This window comes from Macrosteles quadrilineatus, unplaced genomic scaffold, assembly GCF_028750875.1.
Source record: "Macrosteles quadrilineatus isolate MER2022 unplaced genomic scaffold, UCM_ALF_1.0 Scaffold_1__1_contigs__length_201487025, whole genome shotgun sequence".
NCBI lineage: Eukaryota > Metazoa > Arthropoda > Insecta > Hemiptera > Cicadellidae > Macrosteles > Macrosteles quadrilineatus.
The window spans coordinates 50,866,794-50,887,344 of NW_026542594.1; the positions used below are offsets into that span (position 1 = coordinate 50,866,794).

Genomic DNA, 20,551 nt, shown 5'->3' on the forward strand with positions numbered 1-20,551 from the left:
AAGTTTGGTTTAACCCTCCGAGTGTCCATAGTTTAGGCCTTAATGTCCGCCTATTTTTGGCGCATTTGCAAGGTTTTATTAAAACGGATCTGAAAAGCTTAAAACAATGTTAATTCTACTGTTCTATATACCATTTTGTTTGGAAAATCATGGGCTTCAATATCATACATAAAACCTAAGGAAAATTTGTTTCAAAAAAAGGTAAAAATAAAAATTATTTTGGAAAAATTGAAAAAAAAATAAGTTTGCGCTCAATGAAATTGTATAAATTATAGGCCTATAAATATTTGAAAATAGCCACTTTGTTCTAAATTTTATGAGGATTACAAATATATAATAATATAAGGAAGTAGATTTGCAAATAAATAAGTTATGGGCAAAAAACAGATTTCAGTACATAGCGTTTAGCTAAGAATGCATAGCCTAACCATAGCTAGGAATCTGGCTGATAATTTACATCAATATCACTACCTACTTCTTCAGGATCATCGACCAGCCCTTCAAAATCACTTAAATCTTCTTATAATGCACCACGTATATCACTACTTTTGATTATTAACACTAAAACAATGATAAACATAATAAAACACATCAGTCATCGGTCCGAGGTTAACTAACCTGTTTACAAATATGCACGTCAGCTGTCTGCTACAATTACGATCGGCTCGGAGAACATAAAGCGCTTAGAGACAGACCTCTGGAGAAAGCTTAGAATATAATGAAAAGGACGATACCAAACTCGATCCAGTTCAATCCAATTTTGTCAGTCATAGAGCCTTCGCCGTAAACAGTGTTCGTGAGTCGCTGCAGCGACGCATGACACTCGGAGGGTTAAAAATGATACAGGGGCCGATGTATCAGTCATTGGAGAACATCAGGCTCGATCCCTCGGTCTCCAATTACAAGGTTGTGATCGTGTATTGTATGGACCAGGCAAAAATAGGCTCAATAATCTGGGAGTAGCTAAGGTTCTTCTTAAATATAATGTCCGAGTACTATCAGAAGATTTGTACGTGCTAGGTAAACAAAATTCTCCGTTGCTAAGCCGAAATGCACTACTTAGTTTAGGTCTGATAACCTTTATTGTCAATGTAATTGATAAAGATGAAGTTGAACATGTAAACTCACCTTATAATATTCATTTAGGCTAGGCCTACTCTATAAATGTTTAAAGTTAAAAAGTTAACAAAGGTATGGATTACAAAAGGTGTTTTATTTAAACAAATGAACAATTAACATGCAATGAGAAAAGGCTTGACGTTACAATGAAAGGATTGACAATGGTGTATGGGGTTGAAATTAAATTGAAATAAAAGGTAAATTTGAATAATAACTTGAAGGTTCAAATAATTTAGATGTGATATATCTCAGGGTAGGGTGTCGTGCTGGCTTGAATGCTAATAATTAATAAATTTAATAGTGTCCAAATAGGCCTAATTAAAATGTTAAACTTACACAATCTCAACAATGGAAAATCTAATTTTGGTGTTGTCCAAAAGGTAAGTCCAATTAGTACAAAATTTAAAAGAGTTTAAAGAAAAGGTTATACTTAATTTTGAAGATAATGATTGAGTTGAGTCCTCTTGAGGTTTAGGCTACTGTGATATAACTTGAAACTGGTCTTCTTGATGAATGAATTTGATTTAAGTAAAATTTTGACTCCTTCTTCTAACAACTTCAACTTCTCAATGGCTTCCTTCTCTCTCTATTTCCATGTTCACATCACTCATTGTTGAACACATGGGATCACTTTCACTGCTTCTTAAATTTTGATTCCTTAAAGACTAATTTTGAAATGATATTATAAGAAATTTTGATGTATTGCAATTCTCTTACATATTTAATAAATAATTAGGTTGTGGGCTGTAGAAAAAAATATAGGCTATGGAATGAATATTATTAATGATTAATTGAACATATTAATGAAATTATATAAATTAGGAAAATGAAAATTAGGACAGTCTTTCTGAGGAGTGATTATTAGGTGTACGAATAGAAGTTAACATAAAAAAAAACTTAATACTAAATAATGAATGAAATGAAATGAAATATTACAAACAGTTATGCCCAAAGGTGTTCAATGGGATGGGCAGTCTAAACAGAACATACAAGATTAAACTACAAGAAAACGCTCAACCTTATGCAGTAATGTCCCCCAGAAGAGTGGCTGTATCTCTATACAAACCAGTAAGAGAAGAGCTAGATAAAATGATAAAAGAAGGTGTAATTGAAGCCATATCAGAACCAACAGAATGGTGTTCACCCATTGTAGTAGCGCCTCGTGTAGATGGTAGAATAAGGCTATGTGTAGATTACACAAAACTGAATACTTACGTGCAAAGAGAACATTTACAACTACCATCAGTAGAAGAATCCTTGGCTAAGATTGGAGGAGGTAAATATTTCAGTAAACTGGACGCAGCTAATGGATTTTGGCAAATACCTCTTGATGAAAGTTCATACAAGTTAACAACTTTCATTACTCCATTTGGAAGGTATTATTTCAAAAGGCTACCATTTGGAATTTGTTCTGGCCCAGAGGTATTCCAAAAGAGGATAAGTCAGATATTAGCAGACATTCCAGGAGTGATTAACCAGACTGACGACATATTGGTTGTAGGGAATACAGAAGAGGAACACGATACTAGAGTAAAGCTTGTGATTGAAAGATTGACAGAACACAGAGTGACTCTTAATAATACCCCCGCCGCAGCAAACCTACAGACTAAGCAAATTTCCATTTGACTGATTGGATTTACACTGAAATGTCTACTTAAAAATATAACATTTATTCTTGATTTAAATAGAATTAGTTTAACAAGTACTTAGGTTTGCTGCATCAGGGAGGGTAAAACTGTTTTTTTTTTGTAAAATGTGAATAGTTAGTCAGAAATAAAAACATTTTCCAAATTTGATCAAAATATGTTCACAAACAAGTAAACTACAACAGTTTACTTATTCTCCATAAGAATAACATGGGAATTTTAAATTTACAATTTTTTTGGATTTTCTCCGTAATTATTAGGCGCATTATAACGCTTCAATAATACTAAATTATTTGTTTTTTTAAGCTCTACAAAATGGTTTGGAAAGAAATTGCAAAATTTTATGTTTTTTGGGTAAAACATGGGAAAAACCTATTTTTACCCCATAAAACCCCCCGTAAGTCCCCGTTCCAATAGTCCGATCATGCTGGATCGCTATCTCGTTAGAATAAATGTAGGTTTACACGTTTATACCAAATTTCATCAAAATCGGATCATTTTTGCTCGAGTTATCGTGCTGACGGACACACACATATATACCGGGTGTCCAAAACCACCCGTACACCCCTTTCAAAACGATGGAAACCTTTTCTTACAAACAAAAAATAATACAGAACTAGCTAAACTGGGCATGGTCTACCAAATGGTGATAATTTCAAATCCAAAATCACACCGGAAGTGGCTTTTTCATACCGGAAGTTGACTTTTTTAAATGTAAACTACCAATTTTGATTACAGAATCGGATTCTACGTTGAAAAATACATAACTTCTGTCTATAGCATTTTTCGAAAAAACTTGTTTTCTACCTCTAATCCCCCATTAAAGTCAATAATTTTTGGTCATTCATGTGTCAAAGTTACTCGAAACAATAATAGAGAAAAACAAATAACAAAGATTACATAAAGACATATGATGAATAGAATCAGCTGTTTATTTTAAACACCTTAGCAATTGAGTAACAGCTGGTCTACACATTGCTAAGCTTCCTTTTTTTAAAATTTATTTTTACATTTGACCCCTTAATGCAAAAACAAATGATTTTTTTTTTAAATAAAATGAAATTAATCAATGTGTAGACCAGCTGTTACTCAATTACTAAGGTGTTTACAATGAACAGCTGATTCTATTTATGACATGTCTTTATGTAACCTTTGTTATTTGTTTTTCTCTATTATTGTTTTGAGTAACTTTGACAGAAGAATTACCTAAAATTATTGACTTTAATGGGGGAATAGAGAGGTAGAAAACAAGTTTTTTCAAAAAATGTTATAGACAAAAGTTATGTATTTTTCAACGTAGAATCCGATTCTGTAATCAAAATTGGTAGTTTACTTTAAAAAAAGTCAACTTCCGGTCTGAAAAAGCTACTTCCGGTGTGGTTTTGGATTTGAAATTATCACAATTTGGTAGACCGTGCCCAATTTAGCTAGTTCTGTATTATTTTTTGTTTGTAAGAAATGGTTTCCATCATTTTGAAAGGGGTGTACGAGTGGTTTTGGACACCCGGGTTCCCCGACTAACTTTGCCTTATTTTTACACAAAAAACGTTATATTTCAGTTATCTTCTTTCCGATCTTTTTGATCTTGGTATCGATTGATAGGAAATTAAAAATGCTAAAAAAAAGTATTCTTGACATTTTTTCATAGAATTAGCCGTTTTTGAGTTATTTAAGTTAGAAAAATTCAAACGGCCGCCATTTTGATATTTTCAATCGGAACAACTTTATTATTTTTTCTATTATAGGTCTTGTGTATATTAACATGTATACCAAATTTCATAATCGTCGAATAAAAAACTTCACAGATAAAAATATTTTTGTATAAAAAACAAAATGGCGGATATCTGGGTTAATATGCATTTTCGGACATACCTTCCCATAAACTTTTTTCTTCCTTTTAGTATGGGGATTCATTTCCCAAAGTCCTGAAACGTTTTTTATGGACACCCTGTATATACAGGGTGAGTTTCTACTGACCGTGTTAACTTCGCCAGTGGGTTCTACTCACTAAAAGGAACAAAAAAGTTCCTATAAACCCATGTCCGATTTTCGACCGTTTGGCTGTTTTGGGGGATTTTGTGTTTTTCATATTTTATTAGACTTTGCTCCACAATTTATGTAATAAAAACTTAACCAATTACTTTAGAGAGTTATAGTTAAAATCATTGGATAGAACATTAAATTTGCTATAAATCAAAGGTTTCATTCAACAATTATACCATTACATAGTCCACGTTATAACCAAAATAAAGTAAAAAGTCATTAAATTAATTAATTACGATAATTTTCATTGGCATCCTTCGATATATAAACCTGCATTTATGCAATGTTGAAATGCATAAAAACTTGGCATTTTAATAATCTTTCAAATGATATGCTATTCAATACAATTATTGATATAAAACAGTGATAAATTACTAATAAACTACAATAAAACACGGTTTACAGATTTTGTTTTTGCACAGTTTTAATGTTAATAATAATTACTGTATACTCCATGATGTATTTTATTGAACTATCTGATAAAATTTTTACATTATTTTAACTTTTAAATATTTATTAAAATTATCTGAATTAATAAAATGTATAAACTCAAGGTTTTTCACATTTTCAAAGATGTAGTGTGTTTGATTCTTAAATGCTGTGTAATTAGTTTTACCTTGTGCTTGATTAAGTCAGCTTTTATTGATTTGTCATCTATAGCTAGATAACTCAGCTGCTTGAACATACCTTGTTGAGTTTTTTGCTGTTTTAACTTTATATTTCCAAGTCAATTAAGAGTTTTTCAACATTTATTAAATTTTGGAACCTTTTACCAATCAAGATTATGCCAACATGATGAATACAGTAATTATTATTAACAGTAAAACTGTGCAAAAACAAAATCTGTAAACCGTGTTTGATTGTAGTTTATTAGTAATTTCTCACTGGTTTATATCAATAATAGTATTGAATAGCATATCATTTGAAAGATTATTAAAATGCCAAGTTTTTTATGCATTTCAACATTGCATAAATGCAGGTTTATGTATCAAAGGAGGCTCATGAAAGTTATCGTAATTAATTAATTTAATGACATTTTTACTTTATTTTGGATATAACGTGGACTATGTAATGGTATAATTGTTGAATGAAACCTTTGATCTATAGCAAATTTAATGTTCTTTCCAAAAATTTTAACTACAACTCTCTAAAGTAATTGATTAAGTTTTTATTACATAAATTGTGGAGCAAAGTCTAATAAAATAAGAAAAACACAAAATCCCCTATTACAGCCAAAAGGTTAAAAATCGGACATGGGTTTATGGGAACTTTTTTGTTCCTTTTAGTGAGTAGAACCCACTGACGAAGTTAACACGGCCAGTAGAAACTCACCCTGTATACAGGGTGTTTGTGAACTCTCTCGAAAAAATTCACAGGATTGTTCCTTGGGTTAATGCAAGAATATTTTACATTATAAACATGGGTCGCCGGAGCCTCGTTTTCCGTCTGTCCGTCTGTATGTGATTTTCACAAATGAATCCATAACTTTCGAATTCCTTAAGCGATTAACTTGAAACTTGGTACGTAAGTAGTGACAAGTAAGACAAATCTTTGCACAAAGTATCAGATTTATAAGTTGTACCAATCCAAAATGGCGGCCAACTAAAATTTTCATTCTTAAATAACTCAGAAACCATTAATTAAAAAAAAAAATGTACAAGAATAACTTTTTTAAGACAATTTAACAACAAATCGATTGACACCCTATTTTTTAAGATCGGACGAATATCAACTGAGATATGGCAGCTTTAGTGGTACGTGACCACTAGAGGTTAGTTGCAGTGCATACCAAAGCATGCGGCTTAAGTCTGCCACAACAATGCAACAGTCTCCGTCCGCTTGGCAAGTTATTTTTAAGCGATTTCAGATTATTTCAAACAATAATAAAATATTACATAACCCTAAAACTATCTTTTTGATAAATTATCTATCATTAGTATGGCTTAGAAGCTGCACACCTTTTTACTGTATTTAAATAAACGCAAAACACTCAAACTTTTTGTATCAGCTGTGGTGAAGTCAACGTACATGTTTACAAAATAATCAGCTGATTTTATTGTGACCTGAAAATATTATTATTTATTCATCACTTTTAAAGTGTACACTCAGTGTAAAAAGGTAGAGTAACTGACTTTATTAAATAAAGTCTTTCTTTGAATGAAAACTTTTAGGGTTGTGTAATATTTTATTATTGTTTGAAATAATCTAAAATCGCTTAAAAATAACTTGCAAAGCGGACGGAGACTGTTGCATTGTTTTGGCAGACTTAAGCCGCATGCTTTGGTATGCACTGCAACTAACCTCTAGTGGTCACGTACCACTAAAGCTGCCATATCTCAGTTGATATTCGTCCGATCTTAAAAAATAGGGTGTCAATCGATTTGTTGTTAAATTGTCTTAAAAAAGTTATTCTTGTAATTTTTTTTTAAAATCAATGGTTTCTGAGTTATTTAAGAAAGAAAATTTTAAATGACCACCATTTTGGATTGGCACAACTTATAAATCTGATACTTTGTGCAAAGATTAGTCTTACTTGTAACTACTTACGTACCAAGTTTCAAGTTAATCGCTTAAGGAATTCAAAAGTTATGGATTCATTTGTGAAAATCACATACAGACGGACAGACGGAAAACGAGGCTCCGGCGACCCATGTTTATAATGTAAAATATTCTTGTATTAACCCAAGGAACAATCCTATGAATTTTTTCGAGAGAGTTCACAAACACCCTGTATATATATAAATATATATATATAAATATATATATATATAAATATATATATATATGAATTTGAACGGATGGTGTTTTTGGCCTCTAGGGACCTCAAAACGAAAAAAAAAAATCGGTCCCGCGTCCAGGTCTTACCATGAGTACTACGGTAATAGCTTATTCCCTATATGGGAAATTCGCTAAAAACAAGTGTTTATTTGGTCTCACAAGTGTAACATTCCTGGGCATTTAATTACTCAAGATGGTATAAGCCCAGATCCAGAAAATATTAAGGCAATTTCTTCTATGAAGGAGCCAACTTGTGTTTCAGAGCTGAGACAGTTTTTAGGAATGGTGAATCAACTAATGAAATTTCGAAATTTGTACCAAACCTAGTAGAAATGACAGCACCTTTACACTGTCTATTGAAGAAACAAAGTTTGTGGGTATGGGGGGAATCCCAGGACAAGGCATTCAAATTGTTAAAAGATGCAATGACAAAATCCCCAGTGTTGGCTCCTTACAAAAGTAATGCTGAGACTAGAATTACTGCAGATGCATCTTCATATGGTATTGGGGCGGTAATGGAGCAGCTGCACGGTGAGGTGTGGAGACCAGTAGCATATTAGGCTAGTCAATCTAGAGTCAAAATAAGCCAAACATCAAACTTAAAGCAATAGAAATGAAATATATGGGATTTTGTCAACAAAAGGGTCCAGAACATCATACTAAAAATCGAAGTGGCAGAAAGCCGCCATATTGGAAAAAAGCTTCCGCCATATTGGATTTATGTAAGCTTTTAGTAAAATGGATATAGTTTGACAACTAAGCGTCTTAAAAATCTCCGGTTTGTTTTAATAGCTTCCTCATTAGGTCTACTTTAAGATAACAAAAACTTTTATATTATTATAATTATTTTTTGTTTAAATGAGACAGCTTTAAATTAAAAAAATACCAAATTTCAAAGATTTTTTTTAGTAAAACCATAAATATTTTGCAAATACAAACTCGGGTGATATGCACATACATATTTTGTGGCAATTAAAAAAATCTGCATTAAATTTCGAACAATAATAACAATCACATCAGTTTGTATCTTGCTTTGATGATGGGATATATTCTGGGATATATTTTCTTATCAGTCTTCAACTTGGAACGCTAGCCGTGACGCGCGCTGCACCGCTACATCTAATCCGGGTGAAATACAATTTGAGGGGAGAAAGATTGCTTTAAGAAAATTTAGACCATTATTTGAAATCATTTATACAGAATAATATACTAACAAAACTCCGACAAAATCCGAGCATCGGAACACAGAAAAAGTAGACGTTTTCAAACATAACAAAATTCAATTTTTCATAATAGACAATTACAGTAGTAGTCAGAGAAATATAAGAAATTACCTTACAATTGTTTCAATGTTACGTTTTAAAGTTTTACTTTTAGTGTTGGGTTTGCAGAGTGACATACTAAAAGTTATTAAAAAAAGAGTCCACCGAAAACCCCTAAAACGACTATTAAAAATGGCGGCTTTTCTCAAAATTGACAAATTAAAAAAACCACATGCATTTGTATGAACATTTTTCGAGAAATTGACTTGGTACCACTGCTGATATTTATTCATTTTATAGTTCCTAATTTCGATAGATAATCCTTTTTTGACCGCCATCTTGGAATGACATATTGGATTTAAATAAAATATTTTAAATGTAATGATAGTTTTGTGACACAACAATTTAAACTAGATTTTTACGATGATTTCAATTCTAGAATATTTTTTTAGATATCCTTTTTAGTTTTCAAACGACCCCTTACATTTCTTATGAACGTTTCGTACTTGGAATTTTTTTATGATATTTCTTACATCTCCAGTTATTATTAACGCTTGCAGTCCGTTCTAGCCTTAAACTATTCAGTGATGTAAGGGCTGTCATTTAATTATTTGGGCTATTGATCATTAAAATCAGAAAATTTTGAGACGAGCTACAAACCACAACACAATATGAAATTGACCTTTTTAGAAATAAGACGTTATTAAAACGTTTATATCTCGGGTTGTATTAACAACACGAGATATAAAAATCTTCACATATTATCTTCATATAAAACGTCACCAAGTTCTTTCTGGTCTTAAATTACCCAGTAAATTATTGGCTTTCATTTTATTAATTACTAAATAAAATATGACAAATTTAAAATGAGACATGGACTTTTATTTAAAATTAGCAGTTATCCAGCGCACGTTGCTGCGCTAATAACTATTATTTTAAATTTTATTTTTTTCTTCTTTACGATAAATAATAAAAACGTATACCAAAAACAAAAATAGAATTGTGTTCTTTTAATTGCCAGTGGATAAACTATGTTTTTTTTTTTCATTTGGTTTATAGATATATAAGTCTTTTAGGCGTACCTACTACCTCGTGAGCACGCAACATAAACCTGTCCGTGTGTAAAGCATACATTTTCTACACTTAAACCGGTGACAGTCAGCGATTGCCCTTGAGTCTTATAATAATGACTGCGAAAAAAAGACGAAAGGAAATTATAGTCGCTTCAATTCAAAGGGTAATTCAGATGAAATCATCGGTATTCTAAGGATTAAGACTATTTCTCGTTTAAACTTACTACTGATGATTGTTGTTTGAATCAGATTTGGTGTAATCTTTTTAATCGTAAGTCTGGTTCCGTTGCACAGCATCCGTGGATTTAAGTTTCGCATTAGTATTATTTGAGCTCTTATTTTAATAACAGTAATGTTGTGGGTTAATGACAAATCGGGAGGCATTTGAATACCTGACATAGCTCACACGATTATTTTTCACTTAATAATTTATGTTAGATTGTGTGGGTACAGAACAAAGGATAAAGTTATTTAGGTATTGCTATCCCTTTTAATCTTTATAATACTTTGATAAAGGTTTTGTATGTTTACATATTTAACATTGGAGAATTCAAACGTTGTTCAGTGCACTGGTATGCTGTGTTTAGGTTTTAGTCAATGGTTTAATATATATGGACTTATCAAAAAGTAAAATAGTTTTCTGTGCTGCATTCTGTGAAAACAGTGTGGCACTATTTCAAATCATGAGTAAAACAGAATGTTGTGATTATTCAAGTCTACAATGCAGTTGGCAAAAGTAAACAAACTGCTTTTAAATTATATTTATTGTATGAATTGTAGTTCCAAAAGTCTGACAATCGACCCCTTAAAACCGTCTAGGGCGGAGCCCTTATGACGGATCTGCACCAAACTTCACACACACTATCCTTGAATAATATCTGGAAGTTTCACTACAATCTGTCTAGCGGTTTCGGAGTCTATAGGACACATACATACATACATACTTCCTCTTTTTTAGGTATGGATTAAATAATTTTTATTTTGCGAATTGTCTTCAGTTAAAGACGTTTCCTCAATTCTAAATAAATAAATACGTAATCCATAGCTAAAATAAGAGTCAATACTTTGCCGAATTATTTAAGACTATAAAGCGTTTTTGGAGTTATTCAAGATTGAGGATATATGTAGCCTATTTAACTTTCATATTTTAATTATCAATAGCCAAAATAATGAAATGACAGCCCTTACATCACTGAATAATTTAAGGTTAGAACGGACTGCAAGTGGTAATAATAACTGGAGATGTAAGAAATATAATTTTAAAAATTTTCAAGGTACGAAACGTTCATAAGAAATGTATGGGGTAAAGTTTTTGTTTTAAATTATCTTAAAAGCGAAAAATGTTATTTAAAAACGCATTCCAAAATTGAAATCATTGTGAAAATCTATTTTAAAATGGTGTGTCACGAAACTATCATTACTTTTAAAATATTTTATTTATATCCAATATGGCGATCCAAGATGGCGGTCAAAAAAGGGTTATCTATCGAAATTAGGTACTAAATAACGAATAAATATCAGCAGTGTACCAACTAAATTCCTCAAAAAAATTTCATAAAAATGCGTGTGGATTTTTTTATTTGTAAATTTTAAGAAAAGTTGCCATTTTTCATAGTCGTTTTAGGGGGTTTCCCGTGGATAATCTTTGAATAACTTTTAGTATGTCACTCTGCCACCCCAACACTAAAACTAAAAAAATAAAACGTTTCATTGAAAAAAGTTTTAAGGTCATATCCTATATTTCTCTGACTAAGTACTACTGTAGTTGTCTATTATGAAAAATTGAATTTTGTTATGTTTGAAAACGTCTACTTTTTCAGTGTTCCCATGCTCGGTTTTTTCGGATTTTTGTTTGTATATTATCCTGTATAAATGATTTCAAATAATGGTCTAAATTTTCTTAAAGCAATCTTTCTCCCCTCAAATTGTATTTCACCCGGATTAGATGTAGCGGTGCAGCGCGCGTCACGGCTAGCGTTCCAAATTGAGGACTGATAACAAATATATCCCATAATATATCCCATCATCAAAGCAAGATGCAAACTGATGTGATGGTTATTATTGTTCAAAATTTAATGCAGATTATTTTTACAGCCACAAAATATGTGTTTTCATATCACCTGAGTTCATATTAGCAAAAATTTAAAGGTTTTACTAAAAAAATCTTTGAAATTTGGTATTTTTTAAATTTAAAGCTGTCTCATTTAAACAAAAAAATATTGAAATGATATAAAAATTGTTGTTATCTTGAAGTAAGCTTAATGAGGAAGCTATTAAAACAAACCGGAGATTTTTAAGACGCTTAGTTGTCAAACTATATCCATTTTACTAAAAGCTTACATAAATCCAATATGGCGGAAGCTTTTTTCCAATATGGCGGCTTTCCGCCACTTCGATTTTTCTCGATTTTTAGTATGATGTTCTGGACCCCTTTGTTGACAAAATCCCATATATTTCATTTCTATTGCTTTAAGTTTGATGTTGGACCGTATTTTGACTAGGCTATTATGCATCCAGAAGTTTGACTGATGTTGAAACACAGAAAAGGAAGCATTAGGTGTGACTTGGGCATGTGAAAAGTTTTCAATATATATTTTGGGAAAGCAATTTCAAGTGTACACAGACCACAAACCATTAGTAGAAATTCTAGGGTCAAAGCCTATTTCAGAGTTTTCGTCTAGACTTCAAAGATTTAGAATGAGGCTTTTAGTCTTTGATTATAAGACAACTTATCTACCTGGGAAAGAAAACTTCACGGCAGATTGTTTATCTCGAAGTCCTGGAAACATCAAAGAAGACTTCGTCAAAGACAGAATCTATGAACTGACTGTAGACGATGCGCTATTCATCAGGAGCATTGTAGAAACTTTCCCGTGTTCAGATAAACGGCTAGAAGAAATTAAACAAGCTCAAGGTAATGATCCCAAGAGTCGAGAAATCTTGTCGTCAATTTTGGAGAATAATTGGCATAAGAACTCAATATTTTGGAAATATAGAGATGAACTTGTTTTGGAAGATGGTTTGATAGTAAAAGGAAGACGAATGTTCATACCTAGAAGCTTACGGACAGAAATTTTAAGCAAAATTCACGAAGGCCATTTAGGTATAGTGAAATGTCGTTCAAGAGCAAAAGAATCCGTCTGGTGGCTGGGCTGTTCGAGAGATGTCAAGTCTGAAGTAGAAAACTGTCTTGTGTGTCTTGAACACCGTCAAGTGAACAAAGAGCCTTTGATGCCCACAGAACTACCAAAAGGTCCTTGGGATTATCTTTCCGCAGATCTATTTACGTGTAATAGAAAGTGTTTCTTGGTGGTTCAAGACTATTATTCAAGATTTATTGAATTAGTTGAACTCAGTGTTCTGTCCTCCAATTTGGTTGTAGGAAAGTTAAAGAACATTTTTGCAAGACATGGAATTCCATACAAGATTCGGACTGATGGCGGAACTCAACTCACATCACAAGAGTTCAAGGATTTTGCAAAAGAGTATGGGTTTGAAGCAACTACCACCAGTCCGTACTTTCCTCAGGAACGCAGTGTCAATAGCTAAAAGAATATTGTTGAAAAATAAAGATCCAAATCTAGGGTTATTAGTTTACCGCACAACAAAGTTAGAATCGGGACTGTCTCCAGCAGAGCTGCTTTATGGGAGAAAATTGAGGTCAAATCTCCCATCATTGAAAGATTTTGAAAAGGTCAATACTAATGATTTGATTGGTTTTCAACAAAACGACAAACGCATAAAAGAGAGAATGAAGAGGAATTTTGACAACAGGAAACGAGCTAGTGAACTAAAACCTCTGGAAAAAGGGGATAAGGTCTGGATTAGAGACCTGAAATGTAAAGGAGAAATCTTATCAAAATCAGATATGTATCCCCGATCATATTGGGTAACACTAAATAATGGAAGACGGCTTAGAAGAAATCGATGGCATCTAACACTATTGCCATTAGAAGAAAGAATACATATTGATCAGCCTAATACAATCCCTCGTGTACCTGATCAACTAAACCACGACTCTTATCGAAGAAGTCAGAGAATCCTAAGAAGACCAAAACGATATGATTAAAAAAAGATGTGTGACAAAGAGAGATGTGGGGTTATTAATTAACCATATGTTTTATATTTAAAAGACCAAATGAACTGATTATTTATTGTTATTATTTACCTTTTGTTTTGAGATGAGTTGTTGAAATTAATAGATAAAATACTGTTCCAAAAATGTTCATTTTGATTAATTAGATAGTTTCTTCACATAATGTTATTTAAATAGATCAATTGAAATTCAATTCAGCCAAATGGAAATTCGCTTAGACGGCAGGTTTGCTGCTGCGGGGGTATTATTTGTCTTTTATTTTAATTAAATATGTACATTTTTGTCAATCAGTGTTGAGAGACATATTGGCATAAACAAACTCAACATCTGGGGCCTGTTTTATAATAAACTACTTTATAATAAAGTTACAAGTTTTAACTTGTAATTTCCATTGGATTTGCATTAAGCGATAAGCTGATTTACTAATAATATTAGTTTGTAATTTGTTATGAAAGAGGCCCTGTCACCAAAAAATTATAAACAAATTTCACAACAAAGAGTTAAGTAAGACCATAGACTAACCAACACAAGTAGACTTCTCATCCCATTGTAAATTTTGAAGCACGTTTTTCGTGTCTAGTTCATGTAAGGTGACACTGGGCGCTAGTGTCAACGAAATTTTGTTCCTATTATTTAAGGGTTAATTTCTTGATTTGTGCTTTACTGTTTGGTTATATAACTAGGCGACAAGTTATTGTTTTGATTAGATCGTATTATTTAGTTAAACGAGGTTTTAAATTACTGTAATAACGGGAAACAAATTGTAAACAAAACACGACCTCTACATATACCGTACAGAACTAACAATAAAATTGTCTTCAGCTGTTCCATAAGGATGGAAAATCTACTAAGGGAGTATGTTTTATCTATGGTAAGACTCTTGTCATAGGAGCTAACCTAAAACTCACCCCTATTTCACATTTTGTGATAAGATAAGACACTTATTTGACTGACCTCTCTAGAGTCCAAAGCTTGACAGATCCATCAACAGCACATGAGGCAAGACCACAGACAGTATCCTGCAGTCCGACCTTTGGGTGAAAGACAATGGCGCCGACATTACAAGTGTGACCTTTTAGTGTGCATACTTGCTGACAATCTGGCACTGACCATAATTTGCAAAGTCCACTCCTGAAAATAAAACCAAGTGAGTGAATGTACAAACCATCAACATGGATTCCAAACATTAAACAAATAATGTTTCACTTTACATAATTTATGTTAAGTGTCCTGTTAACAAACAACAGGACACTTATTATGTCCTGTTAGTAAGAAAAATTGGACTCGAGTGATAGTTTTAACACTATAGTGTGGATCTAAACTGAACTACTGTAGTTCTAAACTAGGGGTCAGAAATACAGAAAATCTGAGGTTTGTACGGCGCAAATTTGTAAGTAACGCCTAGAGAGAGAAAAATGGACCATACAGATAAGAACATAAAGACAGTGGCGGATTTACCGTAAGGCACGCTAGGCAACGTGCCGTTGAAGGGCGCCTGGCCGCGGCAGGCAGCGGGTAACGTGACGGGCGGCGCGACTACGGGCAGCGTGCGTGGCGGCGGGCGCCAGGTGATTATCTATCGGTGAAGATGACTCACGTTCATGTCCCGACGTGCAGATGCAGACATAATATAGACTGCGAGTAGCAGTAGCGAGCACAATACAAGTCAAGCGGGTGAAGCCCATGGGTAACTGCTATTTATTTTAACTCTGCGGATCAGATTGGGTCCTCTAGTTAATTTAAATGCATAAAGTGTAATAGTAGGCCCATAACAAATAACTGAATGGATTCGTGGAATCTAATCAGTTAAAATCGTGGAAAGGTCAGTTAAAATTATTTTTGTTTTGAACAATTTGAACAATATATAATCTAAATAATTTAATCAAATTAATGTAATAATAATTGATAATTAATTAATGTAATTTAATCTAAAATGTAAAATTTATTAATAAAAAGCCCTACCGGTATTTATTCAATTTAAAAGAAAAAACTAATTTTGTGAGTGGCCTAACCGCTTTTGATTTTTTTTTCTTTTTTAGTAATTTTAATTTTGTAAATATGCATGAAGAAAATAACAATAATGAGTGAAAAACTAAAAAAGTTAAGTGGAGCAGCATTCCGCAAACAGTCAAAGGAAAAGCGTGAGAGAGAGACTTCCCTTTTAAAATCTGTGAAAAAAGTGGAGAGTTATTTTTGTAAATACCCCCGCCGCAGCAAACCTGCCGTCTTAGCGAATCTCCATTTGGCTGAATTGATTTTCAATTGATCTATTTAAATAACATTAGGTTTAACGAGTACCTAGGTTTGCTGCTACAAGGAAACTAATAAAGTGTGTGTTTTAAGTAAAATAATTATTGCTTAGTATAAAATGAATATATTTGCCAAAGTTTGATCAAAAGATATCCATAAACAAGCAAACTACAACATTTTACAATATTCTCCATAAGAATAACATGGGAATTTTAAATTGACCAATTTTTAATTTAGTTGGTAACCAATAACCGTACAAAAACACTTTGATATACTGAATTGTTTTTTTTTTTTAAGCTCTTTAAGAAGGTTTAGAGGAAAATTGGGAAATTTTGTGTTTTGAGGGTCAAAAGTGAGAAAAACCAATTTTTATTTTTTACCCCATAAAACCCTGTTCCCATGGTCCGAGCATGCTGGATCGCGAACTCATTCAAGTTTATCCCGCCTTACACCTTTAAACCAAATTTCATCAAAATCGGATAAAAATTACTCAAGTTATCGTGTTCACGGACACACATATATATATATACTAGCTGACCCGGCGAACTTCGTATCGCCTAAGTTATAGGTTTCCCCTTAAGACAGACCGATGGAAAGAAAGTACCGTTACGTTTAATTTTCAAGATGATCTCGTTCGCATCGCTCAATCACGTTCTGGTTGAAGTTCGTTCGCTACGCTCACTCACCTTTGGGTTGGAGCTCGTTCGCTACGCTCACTCACCTTTAGGTTGGAGCTCGTTCGCTGCGCTCACTTGCCTTCAGGTTAGCTCGTTCGCTACGCTCACTCGCCTCTCTCGTTCGCATCGCTCAATCACGTCCTGGTTGAAGTTCGTTCGCTACGCTCACTCACCTTTGGGTTGGAGCTCGTTCGCTACGCTCACTCACCTTTAGGTTGGAGCTCGTTCGCTGCGCTCACTTGCCTTCAGGTTAGCTCGTTCGCTACGCTCACTCGCCTCCAGGTTGAAGTTCGTTCGCTACGCTCACTCACCTTTTGGTTGCAAATTAGCTGTTGTCATAAATGTAAAAGAAATAATAGTGCTGCACCCTGTTGGTAATCCTTGTAACTTTAATGCTATTGAACATCATAGAACAGAACCAACTTGTTTAATTGAAACAGCTGTTAAGATTCATTAATTCCATTTCTCATAAGGTTAACATGGGAAACTCCAGAGCCACTGGGGCGGAGCCCTTTTAAGAATTTCGAAACGGGAAATAGTTTACGTCCGATTCGCATACCTACAGAATTTACACACCAAATTTCATAACGATCGGTGAAGTCGTTCCGGAGGAGTTTGCAGACAAACACTGTGACACGAGAATTTTATATATTAGACTAGGGTGGTCTGCCGTTACACTTTAGACGCACAATTGAGCGAAACATTATTTAAAGATTGCCAATGGCTACAACCTACAATGTGTTCCCCTTCAACAGTGTTCCGGTCGGCCACATTAGTCTCTGAACTTGATCCCTTTGACGAGACTGCGCAATCATAGGCACCGATGTTTCTTCAACTTGGTCTTCTTCGATTTCATCAGGACTTTCTTGGTTTTCACGTACACACGGTACTCTCATGTGAACAAAATCATTGACTAGCGTTTCATCACTAATGGTTATGTCAAAATAGAATGGGTTATTTGCCTTCAGCCAAATAAGTGCTTGATGTAGTTTTTCACGTCGAACTGTGAAATCGATATGGCCAAAGACGCCTTGACGTTGGACAATGATGACTTAAAAGTTTTCGGGCAGTGTAGGTAAGACAGATGCTATTTCATTAATATCTTGTTCAACATTAATTATGTTACCTTTGTACTGAAACTGGCCATCCTGACCATTTGCTTGTACTTTGTAAATGCGCATAGCGGGATGTACTCGTGCAATCAACATTTCTCAAAACAAATACAGCAAAACTGTTACTTCCATTGATAAACTGTTACATTCCAACTTTAACCTAGGATGAAAGTAAACATTGAAATGTAAACAAAACAGTTACAAACAATTCATATGTTTATCTTATTTAAATGAAACGAGATAAGCCCATATGTCATAAACCCAATATAATTTTTCTTTCAATTTACATTAAAATAACAAGCAAAATTGCGTGACCCGTAAAATAAAATCCAGAAGGAAGTTTGCAAATATTTTTTTACCTAAACATTGTGCTCAGTTTTCTTTAGCTGTTGGCCAAATTTCATATCAATTGGTCAATCCATTACATTCTGATGCTCTTACAAAGAAGTTACAAAGTGAGGGAAAGTGAGCTTCGCTCAACTAGCTGAGTACCCGTCCTTTGTACGGGTTTCGTATACAATGCTTATTGTAGTTAAATACTCGTGCTTTGCATTTGCAATGAGAGAGGAAACGTTTTGAGAAAATTTGGTTTACTATAATCTACAGTATACTATAGTATATAGAACATCTACCATAGCCATAATGTTCTACCACTTTACCTAAACAATAGAAAGAAGTAAAGTTCTCACACTCAGGTTTTTGTTGCTGCTTGGTTCAAATTAGCTGTTGTCATAAATGTATAAAGAACTAGTGGTGCTGAACCCTGTTGGTAAACCGTATAACCTTTTAATGCTATTGAATATCATAGAAACAAATTGAGTAGTTGAAACAGCTGGCAAAATTATTTAATTCCTTTTAAATATGAATACTCATAAGGTTAACATGGGAAACTCTAGAGCCGCTGGGGCGGAGCCCGAAAGGATTTTTGAGGTAAGAATATGTCTATATGTTGATCGGGAATGTGAGCTATCATCTTACCAAATTTCATTGCAATCCGACCAGTAATTAATGCGTGATTGAACTTCAAACAAACAAACACACAAACTTTCACATTTATAATATTAGTATGATATATATATATATATATATAAATCTATATATATATATATATATACATATATACAAATTTGAACGAACGGTGTTTTTGGTCTCTGGGGACATCAAAATGAAAAAGTATAAATCGGTCCCGGGCCTAAGTGTTACCATGAGACCTACGGTAATAGCTACTTCCCTATAGGGAAATTCGCTAAAAGAACAAGTAAATGAAAATAGTCAACAAGAAAATGAAAGCAAACACGACGAGTTTTCTGTTAACCCAAGTACGAGTGCGATAACTAATACGACAGACAATGATAGTGTTAAAGTTCAAACTGTCAATACAGTTGAAATCTCTGATACAGAAAAATACAAAGATAATGGTTGAATAGTTCGAACGTTGCTATTGAAATTAAAAGTAATGATAATTGTGAAACAGACGTGCAAGTGGTAGATTTAAAAGCCTCAGATTACAATTTGTGTCTTCCGTTGTGCCGTAAACGTCATACTAACGACTGGCGTATGGGTCACAATATTGGCCTACCACCACGCACCTGTTTTACGCATGTCAAGGTCAAAATTTCCTCCCTGGCTACAGGAGAAACAAATCTTAGTTATTTTAGTTTCAATTTTACGTATAAAACGTTTAGTTGCCTTGAATATTACCCAAGCAATTATCATTTAAAATCCCGGCATTCTTTTAAAAAGACCCTGTATATAATATATATAACTAACTAGAATATATATATCTACTAGAAATATAATTTTTAGGGTTCTCTGTTGTACTTTTACTACTGTAATTTAATATAATCAGCAGCCCTATTACGTGAACACCTAAATTCAAATATATACAGGGTGCGTCACTACTGAATGCATTAATTTTAACAGCTTATTCTAATCATCAAAAGGAACCAGTAAATGTATATAAACTCTGGTCTGACCTTTACCGTTTAGCTGTTATGGCGTCATTTGTGATTTTTTCAAATAACAGGACTTTTCACTGTTAATTTGACGTTATAAGCCAAACCCACGTTTGAAAGATATTAAAACTGGTATTATTTGAAAGAGGGTTAAATTTACTGCAAATTAAACACAATACCAAAGTAACAACTCTTCATACAATGGTTTGCAAATAGCTTCAAATGTAAAATTGATTTTTATTAAAAATTCCGTTTAAATTTTATAGCTAAAGAAAGTCAGTAAAATGTTTGATATTCTAATATTCAACTAACTAACTTCCTTATTTATCTATCTTTAAAATGGTGTATTAACATTAGGGAATTATGAAGGGGAAAAATGCAGCTATTCGTTAAAAACGTGAGGAAGGCGCAGCATTTGTATATGCATTAATAATTTCATAGAAATTATAAGAAAAACCAAAACAAAACCAATTTAAGCTGAATACATTTGAATTGAATTTAGTTAAGAACGGCAATGCGTTCGGCGATTAATTTAGGCTA

The 20,551-nt window shown here is 33.1% G+C and overlaps 1 protein-coding gene across 1 annotated transcript in view; it reads right to left on the reverse strand.

Annotated features, from left to right (window-relative positions):
- LOC128983014 (U4/U6 small nuclear ribonucleoprotein Prp4-like) overlaps positions 1–20,551 on the reverse strand; it is a 125,708-nt gene that overhangs the window by 35,872 nt on the left and 69,285 nt on the right. Inside the window, exon 6 of the mRNA XM_054402136.1 lies at positions 14,972–15,148. Coding sequence (XP_054258111.1) covers positions 14,972–15,148 — 177 coding nt within the window. The remainder of the gene's footprint in view (positions 1–14,971; positions 15,149–20,551) is intronic.